A 14,409-nucleotide genomic window follows, 5' to 3' on the forward strand; every position below is an offset into this window, starting at 1 on the left:
AGGATATGCCCCCTCCCAGTCCAAGGCCCCATGATTGACCTCACACTTTTTCATGTCACAGCTTATGCTAATACTCCAAAAAAAAAAAACCAGTGTGCCTGATCCTTGGGTCCCCATTTGTTGCTGGACCATTTGACTTATTTGTCAGTGTTTTTATTTATCTCTTTGGACCTTGGACTTTGGACCGGTTTTTAGGTGTAGCCAGCCCGCTGATCCCTCCTAGGTGCCCCCGTGGCCAACCATGACCAGCAGGGGACACTCCAACTCTGTGCACGTGACAACCTGCGTCTGTGCTCTAGGGCTCCAGCTTCAGCCCCTCTGGCCTGGGCTCTGGCTGGACCTGCCCCACAGCCTCCTCTCTCTTCAGGTGCCTCTGGACCCTTTTCCACCTTGAAGGCTGTTAGTAAAACAATATAGTATAATCTGGTGTATGTAAGCGAAGGGGAGAGATTAGGTAAAATGTCTTCATGAATCACTCCTATTCCAGACAGCAGTGAAGAAAGACCTTGGAAACAGCACGGAAAAAAGGACTATGGAGTTTGACTGCTATAGAGAGCCCTTTATGAAGTGTTACCTATAACATCAAATGACGATTCTTAGCTTTTACACTTGTCATGAAGCTTAAATAAGATAATGCATACAGACTGCCTAGCAGAGTGCTTGCAGTAGAGAAAGCATTAAGAAAACGGGGTCTGGTATTGTTGTTGAGGAGGAGACAGTCTTTACGCTGCTTTTCTTTCTCACTTTCTGCTTCTCACTACCCGCATTGCAGGCTTGACCTATTTTTTTGTACCAGGCTCCAGTGAAACTTCTGCAGAGTGAGGCTTGATGCCGAGGGTGCCATACCCGGGCTGGACTCCCTGGTGTCCTCAGCGCGTGACCAATGAGTAAATCCAGTAGAAAGGAATGAGGCCAGGGAAGGGCATAAGTGGTCTTTAATTCAAGGCAGGGAAGCTCCCAGAGGGGGGCTGGGGCTGAGAGTTAGGAGTGGGTGGAGGAAGGGGGCCTCGGCATCTTCCCTTTAGGTCTCTGAGCTGTGCCTTCTCCACCCTCTCTGGGTCACTCAGTTCTCCTCCATGTGCTTGATATAGTCCTGGACCCACTTGTCCCTGGGGTTGGTGCAGATGGAATGGCCCCTTTTGGTGATGAAGCTGTGGAGCAAGAGGGAGAAGGATCACAAACCAAGGGGCCCAGTGGCCGGAAGAGAGAGCCCATCCTCCCTGCCTCCTAAATTCCCCACCTGACCTAGACTGCTTCTCCTTTCTTCAAGGGTAGAGGCCGCTTAGGGCCTGTCTCCTCTCTGAGACATGCTCTTCGGTCCCTAGGACCCCTAGACCCATCTAGTCTCTGTGTCCCCCCGAGGAAGTGCCCTCTTGCCTTCTTCTCCCTTTTCTGTCACCTCCCCCGATCCATGGGGTCAGCTTCCCCATGGCTCCTGCAGGCTCCAGCCAGAAAGCACCCGGGTTGCCTGTCAGCTGCGTCTTCCCGTGTAGTCACACCTGCGAGGTACACTGGGGGTCCCCATTCCACTACCACTCCCTGCCTCCCTCGAGGAGGCCCTGCTGGCTTCTTCTCCTCACAGTGTGATGTGTGTGTGCCACCTACACAATTCTGGGCTTGGAACACTGGCTGTTGGTCTCATAATAATCCATAATCCTCTGACGCAGGATCTTGTGGGTAGTGTAGGTGAGGCAGCACTCTGACGGTGGTAAGGTCCCCCTGAGGAGAGAGCATTGGATGCTGAGGAGGGGCCCTATGTTAAAGGCCATACCATTGGCTGGTCCTGCAAGCCGAGGGCATGGAGGAGGGAAGGAAGGAGGAAACAGCCCCGCAGAACTTGGAGGGGAGAGTAGGCTTTTGTCATCTTCTCTTCTTCTTCTCTGTAGTACTCCCGGGCTCCTCTTTTCCTCCTCCCTCATCAGCAATCACCCTCCCTCCTTTTCTTCAACCCCTCTTGGAAAGACTGGCGGATGACTTTCAACTCCGGGGTTGAAGAGCAGCACGCTCAGATCTTCTCACAGCATCTCTGGGGGCCGTCTGGCAGAGAAGGCTAGGGACTTGGCCAATGTCATGCAGTCCTCATGCCTTATTTGGGAACGATGCTCCAAATAGGAGGAATATTTGGAAGAAATCCCAATAGGGATTTGGGGACACGCCATTTGGGAATGCAGACCCGCCCCTCCTAGTGCTCCATCCTGCCCATGTCCCCACTGAACCAACAAGCTGCAGAGAGAGCAGGATGCCCACAGCAAGCCCCAAGGACAATGGCCACAGAGTTAGGACACCCAAATCCTAACCTAACCTTGCCTGTGCTTCCTTTGTACTGTGGCCATTTTACTTTCCCCCTGTTCCCTCCTCTGCTCCTCTGTAAATGAGGCCCTTGGACTGGATCAGTGGTTTTTACACTGAGCTCCCTGGAGCTCTGGGGGCCTCAGGGACTATTGTGGAGGCCCCGCTGCATTTAAGAGTGGTGTCTTGTACCCTACTCAATCCATTTTTTTTTTGTTTGTTTGTTTTACATATTGGGCCTCTGTGGAAGATTTTGCTTGAAGAAAAGGTTTTCCGGTCTAAAAAGTTTTAAAAATCACCGGATTAGGTGATTTTTCATCTATTTTCTGATTGAGAAGTTTCATGGCTCTTATAGTAGAAGCAAGGAGGTGACCCCAAGCTTGAATTATAGAGGTAGCAGGAAGGACATTGCAGGCCAAGAGCGCTGTACAAACAGGCGCATGTTGTGGTTATGGAGTGGAGAAATCAGGTGTGTGCATGTTATGTGACCCTGCTGAATGGAAACTTGGGTGTGCATCGCAATGGCCTCAGAGGTCACTGAGGGTGGCCAGATGCCTGGGTGGAAAGGGCTGGTCCTGTTTTCCAGCTCCATTCCAGGCAGCATCCTCACTATCCAAAGAACGGCATAAGGGGACCCCTGTTTCCTGAGACCCACTCAGAGCTCCTATACTTTCCCACCTTGTTCCTCTGAGCTGAAAAATGACATCGGAGAGGGCAAGTCAAACTGTGCACATACCCACCAACTTTAGCTGTATTTTAACAACCTTCTGTTTCCCCCCAGTTTCTGAAAAGAAGAGTAGGTAAAATGGAAGAGTGATAAATAGTTTTGGTTGTCTCCAAAGGCAGCTTATTCTAAGAAATCAGCTGAGAAAAGGGGGCCTAGGAGGGACCCCATACTGTCATGTTTCCCCCCAGCCTATACCCAAGCAATGCTGCACTCACTGGGCATAGGTGACGCTGGAAGCAGCTGGGCCCAAACCTCAGGGGGCCAATAGAAAAATGCCCTTGAGAGGCTCAAGACACTGCTCCTAATCTCCCTGAGGAAATATCCCCCACATGGGGTGAGCCACTCTTGCTTAGTGGCAAAGACAGAGAAATTGAGGGAGTAGAGAGGCAGGCTGGCCTCATTCCATGTCCTTGAGGGCAAGGGGGGACTGGTCCTGGGGGACAGTGATAAGAGATCAAGGCCACGTGAGGCCTGGAGATTCAGGATCTGTTTATCTGGAGACTAGAGGGCATTTGGGGTAGTGGAATGAGGCCTGGAGTCTCCCAAGTCGGATCTCATTGGTCAAGGCTGGGAGATCCTAACTTAAACTCTTAAGCAGAACCTACAGTCCTAAGTCTCATCTCCATCCTGCTCACCACACCATGGGGTAAAGTACTGTGGTACTCAGTAGATAATTCATTTATATAATGGTTGCTATACACACAATTTCAAGAAGATACCAGCCCTCCTTTTCGAGTCTCTGCTCCTGGTCTCCCCCCTGAGCCCAACCTCACTCCTGCTCATTTCCCTGCAGGGACTAGGTTGGAAGGAAGACAAGGCATTGCAGTCACGAGAGGAGGATTCAGTCTTGGTCCCTAGGGCGATAGTGATGAGCAGGAAGAAGGAAATGGCAACCAAGGAGACCTTCATGCTGTGGGAAGCTGTTGCAGGAGGAGAGCTGGCTTGATGGGGGCTTCTGAGGCTCCTGCGGTGAGGAATTGTTGAGAAATGATCATTGAGGCCAAATAGTTTTTAAAGTAAGGGAGCTGAGATTTGGAAGGGAAGTAGGAAAGCAGCGATGCCTCAGAGATTTCATATCCTGTACATTTGTTGACAGTGGTGTGAAGGAAGCAGAGAGAGCCCAGGCTTAAGGGAGGAAATGGTTTTCCATCCCCAGTGGGAAGAAGTTCAGCTCTGTTGATATAAGCCTTTCCCTAGGCATGAACGTGAGCACAGGGCTGGGGGCACTGTCTCCGACTTAGCAAAAGATCTCAAGGCTGGATGTGTCCTGGATCTAATTGCATCTCAGGCCTTAGAACAGGCCACGTGGAACCTGGAGACTCAGGATCTGTTCATCTAGAGACTAGAGGGTGTTTGGGGTAGTGGAATGAGGCCTGGACTCCTCCGAGTCTGGTCTCATTGGTCAAGACTGGGAAATGCTAACTTAAACTCGTAAGCAGAACCTGCAGTTCTTAGTCTCATCTCCACCCTGGTCACCACACCATGGGGTGCAGAAGTGCTGTGGTGCTCAGTAGATAATTCATTTACATAACAGTTGCTATACACACAAGCCACTGTCCCAGATGCTTTATGAATATTGGCCTATTTAACCTTTAGAATAGCAGTTGAAGAAACAGGCTCAGAATCAAAGCCTAAGCTTTGGACAATTGGTAAATGGAACTGGGGTTCAGTCTCAGGAGGTCTGGCTTCCAGGTCTGTATTTTTATCCATTATGCCATAAAGAAACATGAGACTCCCAACGGAGCTCTGCAAAAGCTTATGGGTTCTCTACAAAGCCTTTAGTCTTAGTCCTTTCTGAGATCAGATAGTGATCTCTTTGGGACCTTCTGGTTTCTCTGACTTTCGCTACAGAGAAGCTTGGTGGGAACGTTAGAAAATGTCTAATTCAGGGATAGCTAGTAGATTTCATTGATTAGTAGGGGAATGGCACTGGAGCTCTGTGTTGGAAATAATTCTGAGGCCATGTCCAGGCACATTGGGAAGCTATGCTGTGACCGACGTGCAGTTTCTGTTGCAGTGCAGCTTGCATGCTATGTTTTTGCCATTTGATTAGTTTAAACTGGCCTTTTACTGAATGGAAGCTGGGAATCAAAAAGGGCCAGTAACTTGCTCACATTCACACAGTGATTTGGCTGCAGGACAAATCTCATCTCTGCAGGCTTTCAGCTTAGTGCCCTCGCCATGCTGTTCTTGGGGGCACATCCCCCATTCTCTTTGTTGATGTGGTTAGATGGCTATTTAATCTCCTCTCCTCATCTGAATCATCAGGGCGGAGAATATCTATTGTTTGCCTTTGCCCATTCACACAGAATCTAGTGTATACCAGGTGCTTATGAATACATATTTTAAAAGAAGGATGAATAAACACATTGAGCCAGGGCTACATATGTGCATCTTATAGGAAATGGCTGAAATCTCATGGTTAGTTGTGGAGACAGTCATTGATTAGAAATTTTCTATATTTCTTTTTTTTTTTTTGAGACGGAGTCTCGCGCTGTTGCCCAGGCTGGAGTGCAGCGGCCAGATCTCAGCTCACACAAGCTCCGCCTCCCAGGTTTACGCCATTCTCCTGCCTCAGCCTCCCGAGTAGCTGGGACTACAGGCGCCCGCCACCTCACCCGGCTAGTTTTTTGTATTTTTTAGTAGAGACGGGGTTTCACCGGGTTAGCCAGGATGGTCTCGATCTCCTGACCTCGTGATCCACCCACCTTGGCCTCCCAAAGTGCGGGGATTACAGGCTTGAGCCACCGCACCTGGCCAGAAATTTTCTATATTTCTTATCATCAATAACAACATTATGTAAACCCTTCAAGTTAAATGATAACAGTTGTTATTAGGAACAATCTCAGGAAGCAAGTTGTTTATGGGCAGAGTGAGTCGGAAAGAAATAATGCTTGCTTCTTGTTTTGTGGAGACTAGCCAACCTGCCATGCTGTTTCTAGGAGCCTTACAGGAAGTGTCTGTACTCTTCCAGCAAGTATTGAGTTCCTACCTACATTAGTCTGTATATGCCAACTGCTATCATAAACAATCCAGCAGACTAATTAAATAAAAGTTTATTTCTTGCTCATGTTACAGTCCAGTGTGGGTCAGTAGTGGGATGATGGCGTGTGTGTTGGGATCTTCCATGTACTCATTCAGGAACCAGGCCTGTTTCTATCTTGGATGCCACCGTTTTCAGCACAAGGCCTCCAAGCTTGATACAAAAAGGGAGAGGCAGAGGAGGATTGGGAGATTTTTGTGGATTAGTTCTGAAAATGGTACAAATTACTTTCACCCACATTCCATGGCCAGCATCAAGTAACCTGGCTCCACCATAATGACAAAGGGATGGAAAATATACATCATCTGTATGCCCAGGAGGAAAAAGGAATAGGTTTTGTGACCATATCACTTCTTTGACACAGTATCATATGCCAAGTCCTGGGCTATGCTTGGAGGCAGGGAATGAAGATGACCATGATCCCAGAAGTCTCAGAACTCAAAGAGGGACTAAAAAAAAGTAAAGGAGAATTGCAATACAACCAGATGAATGAAATTTGGTAGCAACATAATTAGAGACCTTAAATGTCCTCCCATTGCCCCCTGTTGAATATGAAGACCCTATTTTAAAAATATTTAAAAATGTTTTTCAAAGCAACACATATATATATTGAGTTAAAAAACTGAATAGTACAGGAAGGATCTGTAGGACATAAACCTTCTGAGTTCATGCTTGTCTGAAGAGGTCATTATTTAGCCCTCATACTTGATTGATATTTTTATTGTGTATAGAATTCTACAATGTTATATAAAAACATGTTTTTTTCTTTTTCTTTTTTTTTTTTTTGAGACGGAATCTCACTCTGTCGCCCAGGCTAGAGTGCAGTGGCACGATCTCGGCTCACTGCAAGCTCCACCTCCCAGGTTCACGCCATTCTCCTGCCTCAACCTCTTGAGTAGCTGGGACTACAGGCGCCTGCCACCACGCCTGGCTAATTTTTTTGTATTTTTAGTAGAGACGGGGTTTCACCATGTTAGCCAGGATGGTCTCGATCTCCTGACCTCGTGATCTGCCCACCTCGGCCTCCCAAAGTGCTATGATTACAGGCTTGAGCCACTGTGCCTGGCCAAAAATATGTTTCTTCTGAAACTTTCATTTGTGGTGATCTGGTGTTTCCCCTTCCTAGAAAGTTCTAGGGTTTATTCTTTACTCTTGTTTTCTTACTTTTTGGCACAAATAGATGTTCCAGAATAATTTTGTACTTTCCTTGGCCCAGCTCTGGAATTAGCCATTTCTTCCATGAGTCTCAGTTTCTTTCACTAAAAAATGATTTTGAGAAACCAAAATCTGAGTGCTTGTTGTGTTCATTGCTATGAGAATGGCATCACTTTTAGGTCTGGGCTTTCAGTAGCTAGAACTTGGAAATATATGTAAGCATATATGTGTAAGTATGTACTTAAATTTATGTCTATTTCAAGTATATCTATTTCATATATTATTAGCAATTTCTTTTTTTTTTTTTTTTGAGATGGAGTCTCACTCTGTTTCCCAGGAGTGAAGTGGTGCAATCTCGGCTCACTGCAATCTCTGCCTCGGGGGTTCAAGTGATCCTCCTGCCTCACCCTCCCGAGTAGCCGGGACTACAGGTGCAGGTCACCACGCCCGAGTAATATTTGTAGTTTTAGAGATGGGGTTTCACTATGTTGGCCAGGCTGGTCTTGAACTCCTGACCTTAGGTGATCCACCAGCCTTGGCCTCCCGAAGTGCTGGGATTACAGGCGTGAGCCACTGCGTCCAGCCTATTATTAGCAATTTCTATATCCTCTTTCTAGCTACATGAATAAACAAAAGTTTATACCACTATGTCCAATTCCAAGTCAACGCCACAGAGTTATTTCAGTCTTTCCCGTTTCTGTGTTTCCCTCCCTTCTCTAACAATAGGGACTCCTGCTCCCATTAACTTCAATGTATGTACTTATTTGCTGAGTTCCCTGTATGTAACAAATCTCCTGGCCACGCTGGCTGTATTCTGGCCTCTGGTCCCACTGGCCTCAACCATGTGCATCATCTTCTCTGCCCTGGCCCTGGTTGAGCCCTCAGTTGAGGGGATGAGTTATATTACTTTTAAATCTTGTCTCTGGTTCTAAAAAGAATAAAAATATGAATGTTTCTATTTCCTATTTTATGTCTTGATGATTTCTGTGAAGCTCTATTTAGATTTTTTTTTTTTTTCCTTTGAGATGGAGTTTTGCTTTGTTGCCCAGACTGGAGTGCAGTGGTATGATCTCGGCTCACCACAACCTCTGCCTTCCATGTTCAAGTGATTCTTCTGCCTCAGCCTCCCGAGTAGTTGGGATTATAGGCACCTGCCACCACACCTGGCTGGTTTTTGTATTTTAGTAGAGACGGGGTTTCACCTTATTGGCCAGGCTGGTCTTGAACTCCTGGCTTCCCAAAGTGCTAGGATTACAGGCATAAGCCACCATGCCCAGCCCTCTATTTAGATTTTTAAAATGACTTCTATGCACTTTTTTTCCTAACTATTTTGTACAATTTCCAATATTTTTCCTTTTTTTTCTTTTTTCTTTTTTTTTGTGACAGGGTCTCACTCTGTCACTCCAGGCTGGAGTACAGTGGTGTGATCTCGGCTCACTGCAGCCTCAACCTCCTGGGCTCAAGTGATCCTTCCACCTCAGCCTACCAAGTAACTGGGACTACAAGTGCACACCACCACACTTGGCTTATTTTTTCATTTTTACTAGAGAGGAGGTTTTTGCCATGTTGGCCAGGCTAGTCTCAAACTCCTGGCCTCAGGGGACCTGCCCACTTAGGCCTCCAAAAGTGCTGGGATTATAGGCATGAGCCACTGAGCCCAGCTCAAGATTTTTACCTTTAAAAATTCCAAATTGATTATCAGACTAGCCATGTTTAAAACTTTTTCCAATTTTATATTTATTTTATAATTAAACAGCTTTGATGAGCTTCATCATAAAAAAAATCAAATATTAACACAAGTGAAGAACTGGCCCATTTTGTTACACATCCTTGAAAAGACAATGAAGATGCAGTTTTCAACTCTTTTATTTTTTGATTACTAAAGAAATATGTGCCTTTTAGAATACTGCAAACACTGGTGAAGTTACAAAAGTTCTCTTCAAATTTCCACTGCATTCTGTAGCATCAGCATTACCTGGAAACTTGTTAAACATGCTGATTCTTTGGTCTTACCCCTGTCCTACTGAACCAGATTTCTGCGGGTGGGAGCCCACAGTCTGTGTTTTCACAAGCCTTCCTGGTGACTTTTATGCATGCTAAAGTTTCAGAAGCCCTATCTATCACACAGCTTTCTTTTTTTTTTTTTTGGTTGTCCTTTTATTTATTTATTTATTTATTATTTTTTAAATTATACTTTAAGTTCTAGGGTACATGTGCATAACGTGCAGGTTTGTTACATATGTATACTTGTGCCATGTTGGTGTGCTGCACCCATCAACTCATGAGCACCCATCAACTCGTCATTTACATCAGGTATAACTCCCAATGCAATCCCTCCCCCCTCCCCCCTCCCCGTGATAGGCCCCAGTGTGTGATGTTCCCCTTCCCGAGTCCAAGTGATCTCATTGTTCAGTTCCCACCTATGAGTGAGAACATGCGGATATCACACAGCTTTCTAAATGCTGTGTTTCAATATTATGTTGGTCTCTTCAGTCCCTGGGCAGTCCAACTAGGGCCTGGGGAGACTTGAGTCCCAGGCTGGTTGCCCCTAGTATAAATATCCTCCTTTTTTTGCTCCAATGTTGCATAAAAGTTTGGAGACTTAGCAATGAATTAGGTATGACTTTTGCACCCAAGCATCATTCTTATTCTTATTTTCAGTCTTCTCTATAAACTGACTTTTTTTTTTTTGAGACAGAGTTTTACTCTGTCACCCAGGTTGGAGTGCAGTGGCATGATCTCGGCTCACTGCAAACTCCGCCTTCCGGGTTCAAGCAAGTCTCCTGCCTCAGCTTCCCGAGTAGCGGGATTACAGTTGCGCACCACCACGCCTGGTTACTTTTTGTATTTTTAGTAGAGAAGGGGTTTCACCATGTTGGCCAGGCTGATCTTGACCTCCTGACCTCAGGTGATCTGCCCACCACGGCCTCCCAAAGTGCTAGGATTACAGGCGTGAGCTACAGTGCCCGGCCCTGGACTGACATTTTCTTGAAGGGCAATAGTCTACTTTGTTTGGTTTTCATGGTTTTCCTCGTGCCTAGCACAATGCATAACCTCAAGTAGCCACTTAATAATAATCTTTTTGAATGGCAATAAATACGCTTCAAGATTCCAGAGAAATGGAGGTGGGTCCTTCTGGCTGGGATGAAGGGGGAAAGTTTTATGGTAGCATCTAATCTAAGCCATTAAGGTTGGGTTGAGTTTTGCTGGGCAGAGTTGAGAGGAGGGCATGCCTGGCAGAGGGAACCACACAAAGCAAGGAAGCAAAAAAGAACATGCTGTTTCTGAGGAATTGTGAGAGCAGAGTATGTATTATGCAATTAACCTGCACATAACATGTTTTTGTCCCCTCCAAGACCTCAAAGACCTTCTGTGAGTGGCTAGATGCTTGGTTAGAATGGAAAATCCTGGGCTGGGTCTGGTGGGTGGCTCACGCCTATAATCCCAGAACTTTGGGAGGCTGAGGCAGGCAGATCATTTGAGGTCAGGAGTTTGAGACCAGCCCGGCCAGCATGGAAAAACCCTGTCTCTACTAAAAATAAAAAAATCTGCTTGCCGTGGGGGTGGGTCCCTGTAATCCCAGCTACTCAGGAGGTTGAGGCAGGCGAATCACTTGAACCCAGGAGGTGGAGGTTGCAGTGAGCCGAGATTGCGCCCCTGCGCTCCAGCCTACGTGACAGAGGAGGAAAAAAAAAAAAAAAAAAGGGAAGTCTTGATTTTTATCCCTCATTTCTGTTGAGTTGCCATTGTCATGACCCAACACCTTCATAAGTGACCCTTTGGCGTCCACACTGCCCAGACGCTCTCCCTCCTTTCATCCTTTTAAGCTAAAAACTTGACCTGTCAGAGAGAAACCAGTGAAACCACATGAATCCTACTTAGGTCTAGGACCATTTAAATTTTCTTCTAAGACTCTGAGACAAAATCTCCATGGAGAATCCAGAAGCTTCTTGATTGCCATCCCCTAGTCATATATTTAGGTACCAGTGAGCTGCTTTCAACTCAAAGCTTCTGAATTCAACAGCATTCAGTGGAGCAGTGAGAGCAACATAAAAGATCATAACTGGATCAACATGTATGCCAGAGGCCAGGTGTGGTGGCTCACATCTGTAATACCAATACTTTGGGAAGCCGAGGCAGGAGGATTACTTGAGCCCAGGAGTTCAAGACCAGCCTGGGCAACAAGTGAGACTGTGTCTCTACAAAAAATAAACAAAACTAGCTGGGTGTGGGGTGGCACACGCCTGTAGTCCCAGCTACTCATGGGACTGAGTTGAGAGAATCACTTGAACCCAGGAGGTTGAGTAAAGGCGAGTGAGCCAAGACTGTGCCACTGCACTCCAGACTGGGTGACAGAGTGAGACCCTGTCTCAATAAACAAAACGAACAAGCAAAGTAAGCCAGAACTCTGAGCATCTGTGTTTGTCTTTTTCATCTCTGTAAATCCTGTTGAAATGACAGAAGAAATATAAAAATAAATAGAATTCATAGTAGCAGTAAGGAGTCAGAAAAGATGACATTGGTCTACCATAAAGTGAGACATTTCTGCTCTATATAAAGACCATGGGGTCGGCGTGGTGGCTCACACCTGTAATCCCAGCACTTTGGGAGGCCGAGGCATGTAGGTCACTTGAGGTCGGGAGTTTGAGACCAGTCTGGCCAACATGGTGAAACCCCTCTATAAAAACTACAAAAATTAACTGGGCGTGGTGGCAGGCACCTGTAATCCCAGCTACTCAGGAGGCTGAGGCGGGAGAATTGCTTGAACTCGAGAGAGGTGGAGGTTACAGTGAACTGAGATCACACCACTACACTTCAGCCTGGGCAACAGAGCAAGACTCCATCTCAAAAAAAAAAAAAAAAAAAAAAGAGAGAGAGAGAGAGAGAAAAAAAAAGAACATGGGTCAGCTTGATGGCAGATCACAAGAAGGCTGAAAAAAACACGTATCCTCATATAGGTGAAGGAGAAGATCATAGACAGAAGAGGATTTTCCCAGCAGAATCCTGGATAATGTGACGATCAGAGTCAGTGGGTACTGGGAGAAGACATTCAGGTTGAGTGAATACGCCATGACCTTGCTAGTTCCCATTCAGGATAGTCAGGTAGGGCATTTGCCCCAGGATAAAGCTACAAGCACAGTTCTCAAAATAAAAAGAGATATTTGCTGTGGGAACCTCTTGGAGAGGACAGTGGGCCAGAGAGAGAACTGGACAGTGCCCTGGATAACTGCTGGTCAAGGACAAGAAAACCTACCCCCATCCCTATCCCCTTACTCTGTCTGCCAGACATTAAGCTGACAACATCACCAATGATATGAAAATCCTAAAGCCTCTGCCGAAAGGCTCCTGGAACTGATAAACAACTTCAGTAAAGCTTCAGGATACAAAATCAATGTGCAAAAACCAGTAGCATTTTTATATACCAATAACATTCAAGCTGAGTGCCAAATCAAGAATGCAATCTCATTTACAATAGCCATACACACACACACACACACACACACACACACACACACACACCCCTAGGAATACATGTAACCAAGGAGGTGAAAGATCTCTACAATGAAAATTATAAAACACTGCTGAAAGAAATCATATATGACATGAACAAATGGAAAAATATTCCATGCTCACGGACTGGAAGAATCAATATCATTATAATGGCCATATTGTCCAGGCAATCTCCAGATTCAATGCTGTTTCTCTCAAACTACCAATGTCATTTTTCGTAGAACTAGAAAAACTATTCTAAAATTCATATGGAACCAATAAAAAGAGCCCAAATAGCCAAATCAATCCTAAACAAAAAGAGCAAACCTAGAGGCATCATATTACCAGATTTCAAAGTACACTGTGAGGCTACAGTAAACAAAACAGCATGGTATTGGTACAAAAACAGATTCATAGACCAGTAGAACAGAATAGAAAATCCAGAAATAAAGCTGCACACCTACAGTCATCTGATCTTTGACAGAGTCAACAAAAATAAGCAAAGGGGTAAGGATTTCCCTGTTCAATAAATGGTCCTGGGATAGCTGGCTAGCCATGTGCATAAGAATGAAACTGGACCCCTATTTTTCACCTTATACACAAAATAACTCAAGATGGATTCAAAATTCAAATATAAGACCTCAAACGATAAGAATCTTAGAAGAAAACCTAGGAAACACCATTCTGGACATTGGCCTTGGCAAATAAATTATGACTAAATCCCCAAAAGCAATTGCAGTAAAAACAAAAATTGACAAGTGCTCAGTTAAACTCAAGAGCTTCTGTACAGCAAAAGAAACTCATCAACAGAGTAAACGGAAAACCTACAGAATGGGAAAAAATATTTGCAAACTATGCATCCAACAAAGGTCTAATATCCAGAATCTATAAGTGCCTTAAACAATTGAACAGCCAAAAACAAATAACTCCATTAAAAAATGGGCAAAAGACATGAACATACATTCCTCAAAAGAAGACATATAAGCAGGCAACAAACACATGAAAAAATGCTCAACATCACTAATCATCAGAGAAATGCAAATCAAACCCAAAATGAGTTACCGTCTCACACCAGTCAGAATAGCTATTAGTAAAAAGTCAAAAAAATAACATGCCGATGAGGCTGCAGAGAAAAACGGAACAGATATACACTGTTGGTGGGAATGTAAATTCGTTCAGCCACTGTGAAAAGCAGTTTGGTGATTTCTTAAATAACTTAAAACCAAACTACCATTCAACCCAGCAATCCCATTACTGGGTATATACTAATATAAATCATTGTACAAAAAAAGACACATGCCTTCGTATGTTCATCAGAGCACTATTCACAGTAGCAAAGACATGGTATCAACCTAGGTACCCGTCAATGTGGATTGGATACAAAAATGTGGTACAGATACACCATGAGGCACTTCCTAGGTAGCCATAAAAAGAATGAAATCATGTCCTTTGGAGCAACATGGATAAAGTTGGAGGCCATTATCTTAACTGAATTAATGCAGGAACAGAAAACCAAATGCTGCATGTTTTCACTTATAAGTGGGAGCTAAACATTGGTTACACTTGGACATAAAGATGGCAACAATAGACACTGGGGACTACTAGAGGAGGGAGGGAGAGAAGGGGGCAAGGGTTGAAAAACTATTGGGTACTATGCTCAGTACCTGGGTGATGGGATCAGCTGTACCCCAGACTTCATGCAATA

General features: G+C 45.1%; 1 protein-coding gene across 2 annotated transcripts; it reads right to left on the reverse strand.

The window, feature by feature from the left end:
• Positions 1-538: 538 nt before the first annotated feature.
• Positions 539-3,925, reverse strand: CCL14 (C-C motif chemokine ligand 14). Of its 2 annotated transcripts, XM_028836209.2 has the most exons (4): positions 3,847-3,925; positions 3,022-3,073; positions 1,606-1,719; positions 539-1,151 (listed from the first exon to the last, which is right to left on the reverse strand). In XM_028836209.2, exons 1-4 carry the CDS (start codon positions 3,923-3,925, stop codon positions 1,064-1,066), a joined length of 333 nt encoding a protein of 110 aa, XP_028692042.1. In that variant the 3' UTR covers positions 539-1,063. The 2 variants fall into 2 exon arrangements, with proteins under 2 accessions (XP_028692042.1, XP_077826935.1); XM_077970809.1 differs by lacking the exons at positions 3,022-3,073; positions 3,847-3,925 and having other exon boundaries at positions 1,606-2,033.
• Between the last annotated feature and the right edge of the window lie 10,484 nt (positions 3,926-14,409).

Source organism: Macaca mulatta, chromosome 16, assembly GCF_049350105.2.
Source record: "Macaca mulatta isolate MMU2019108-1 chromosome 16, T2T-MMU8v2.0, whole genome shotgun sequence".
Classification (NCBI taxonomy): Eukaryota; Metazoa; Chordata; class Mammalia; order Primates; family Cercopithecidae; genus Macaca; species Macaca mulatta.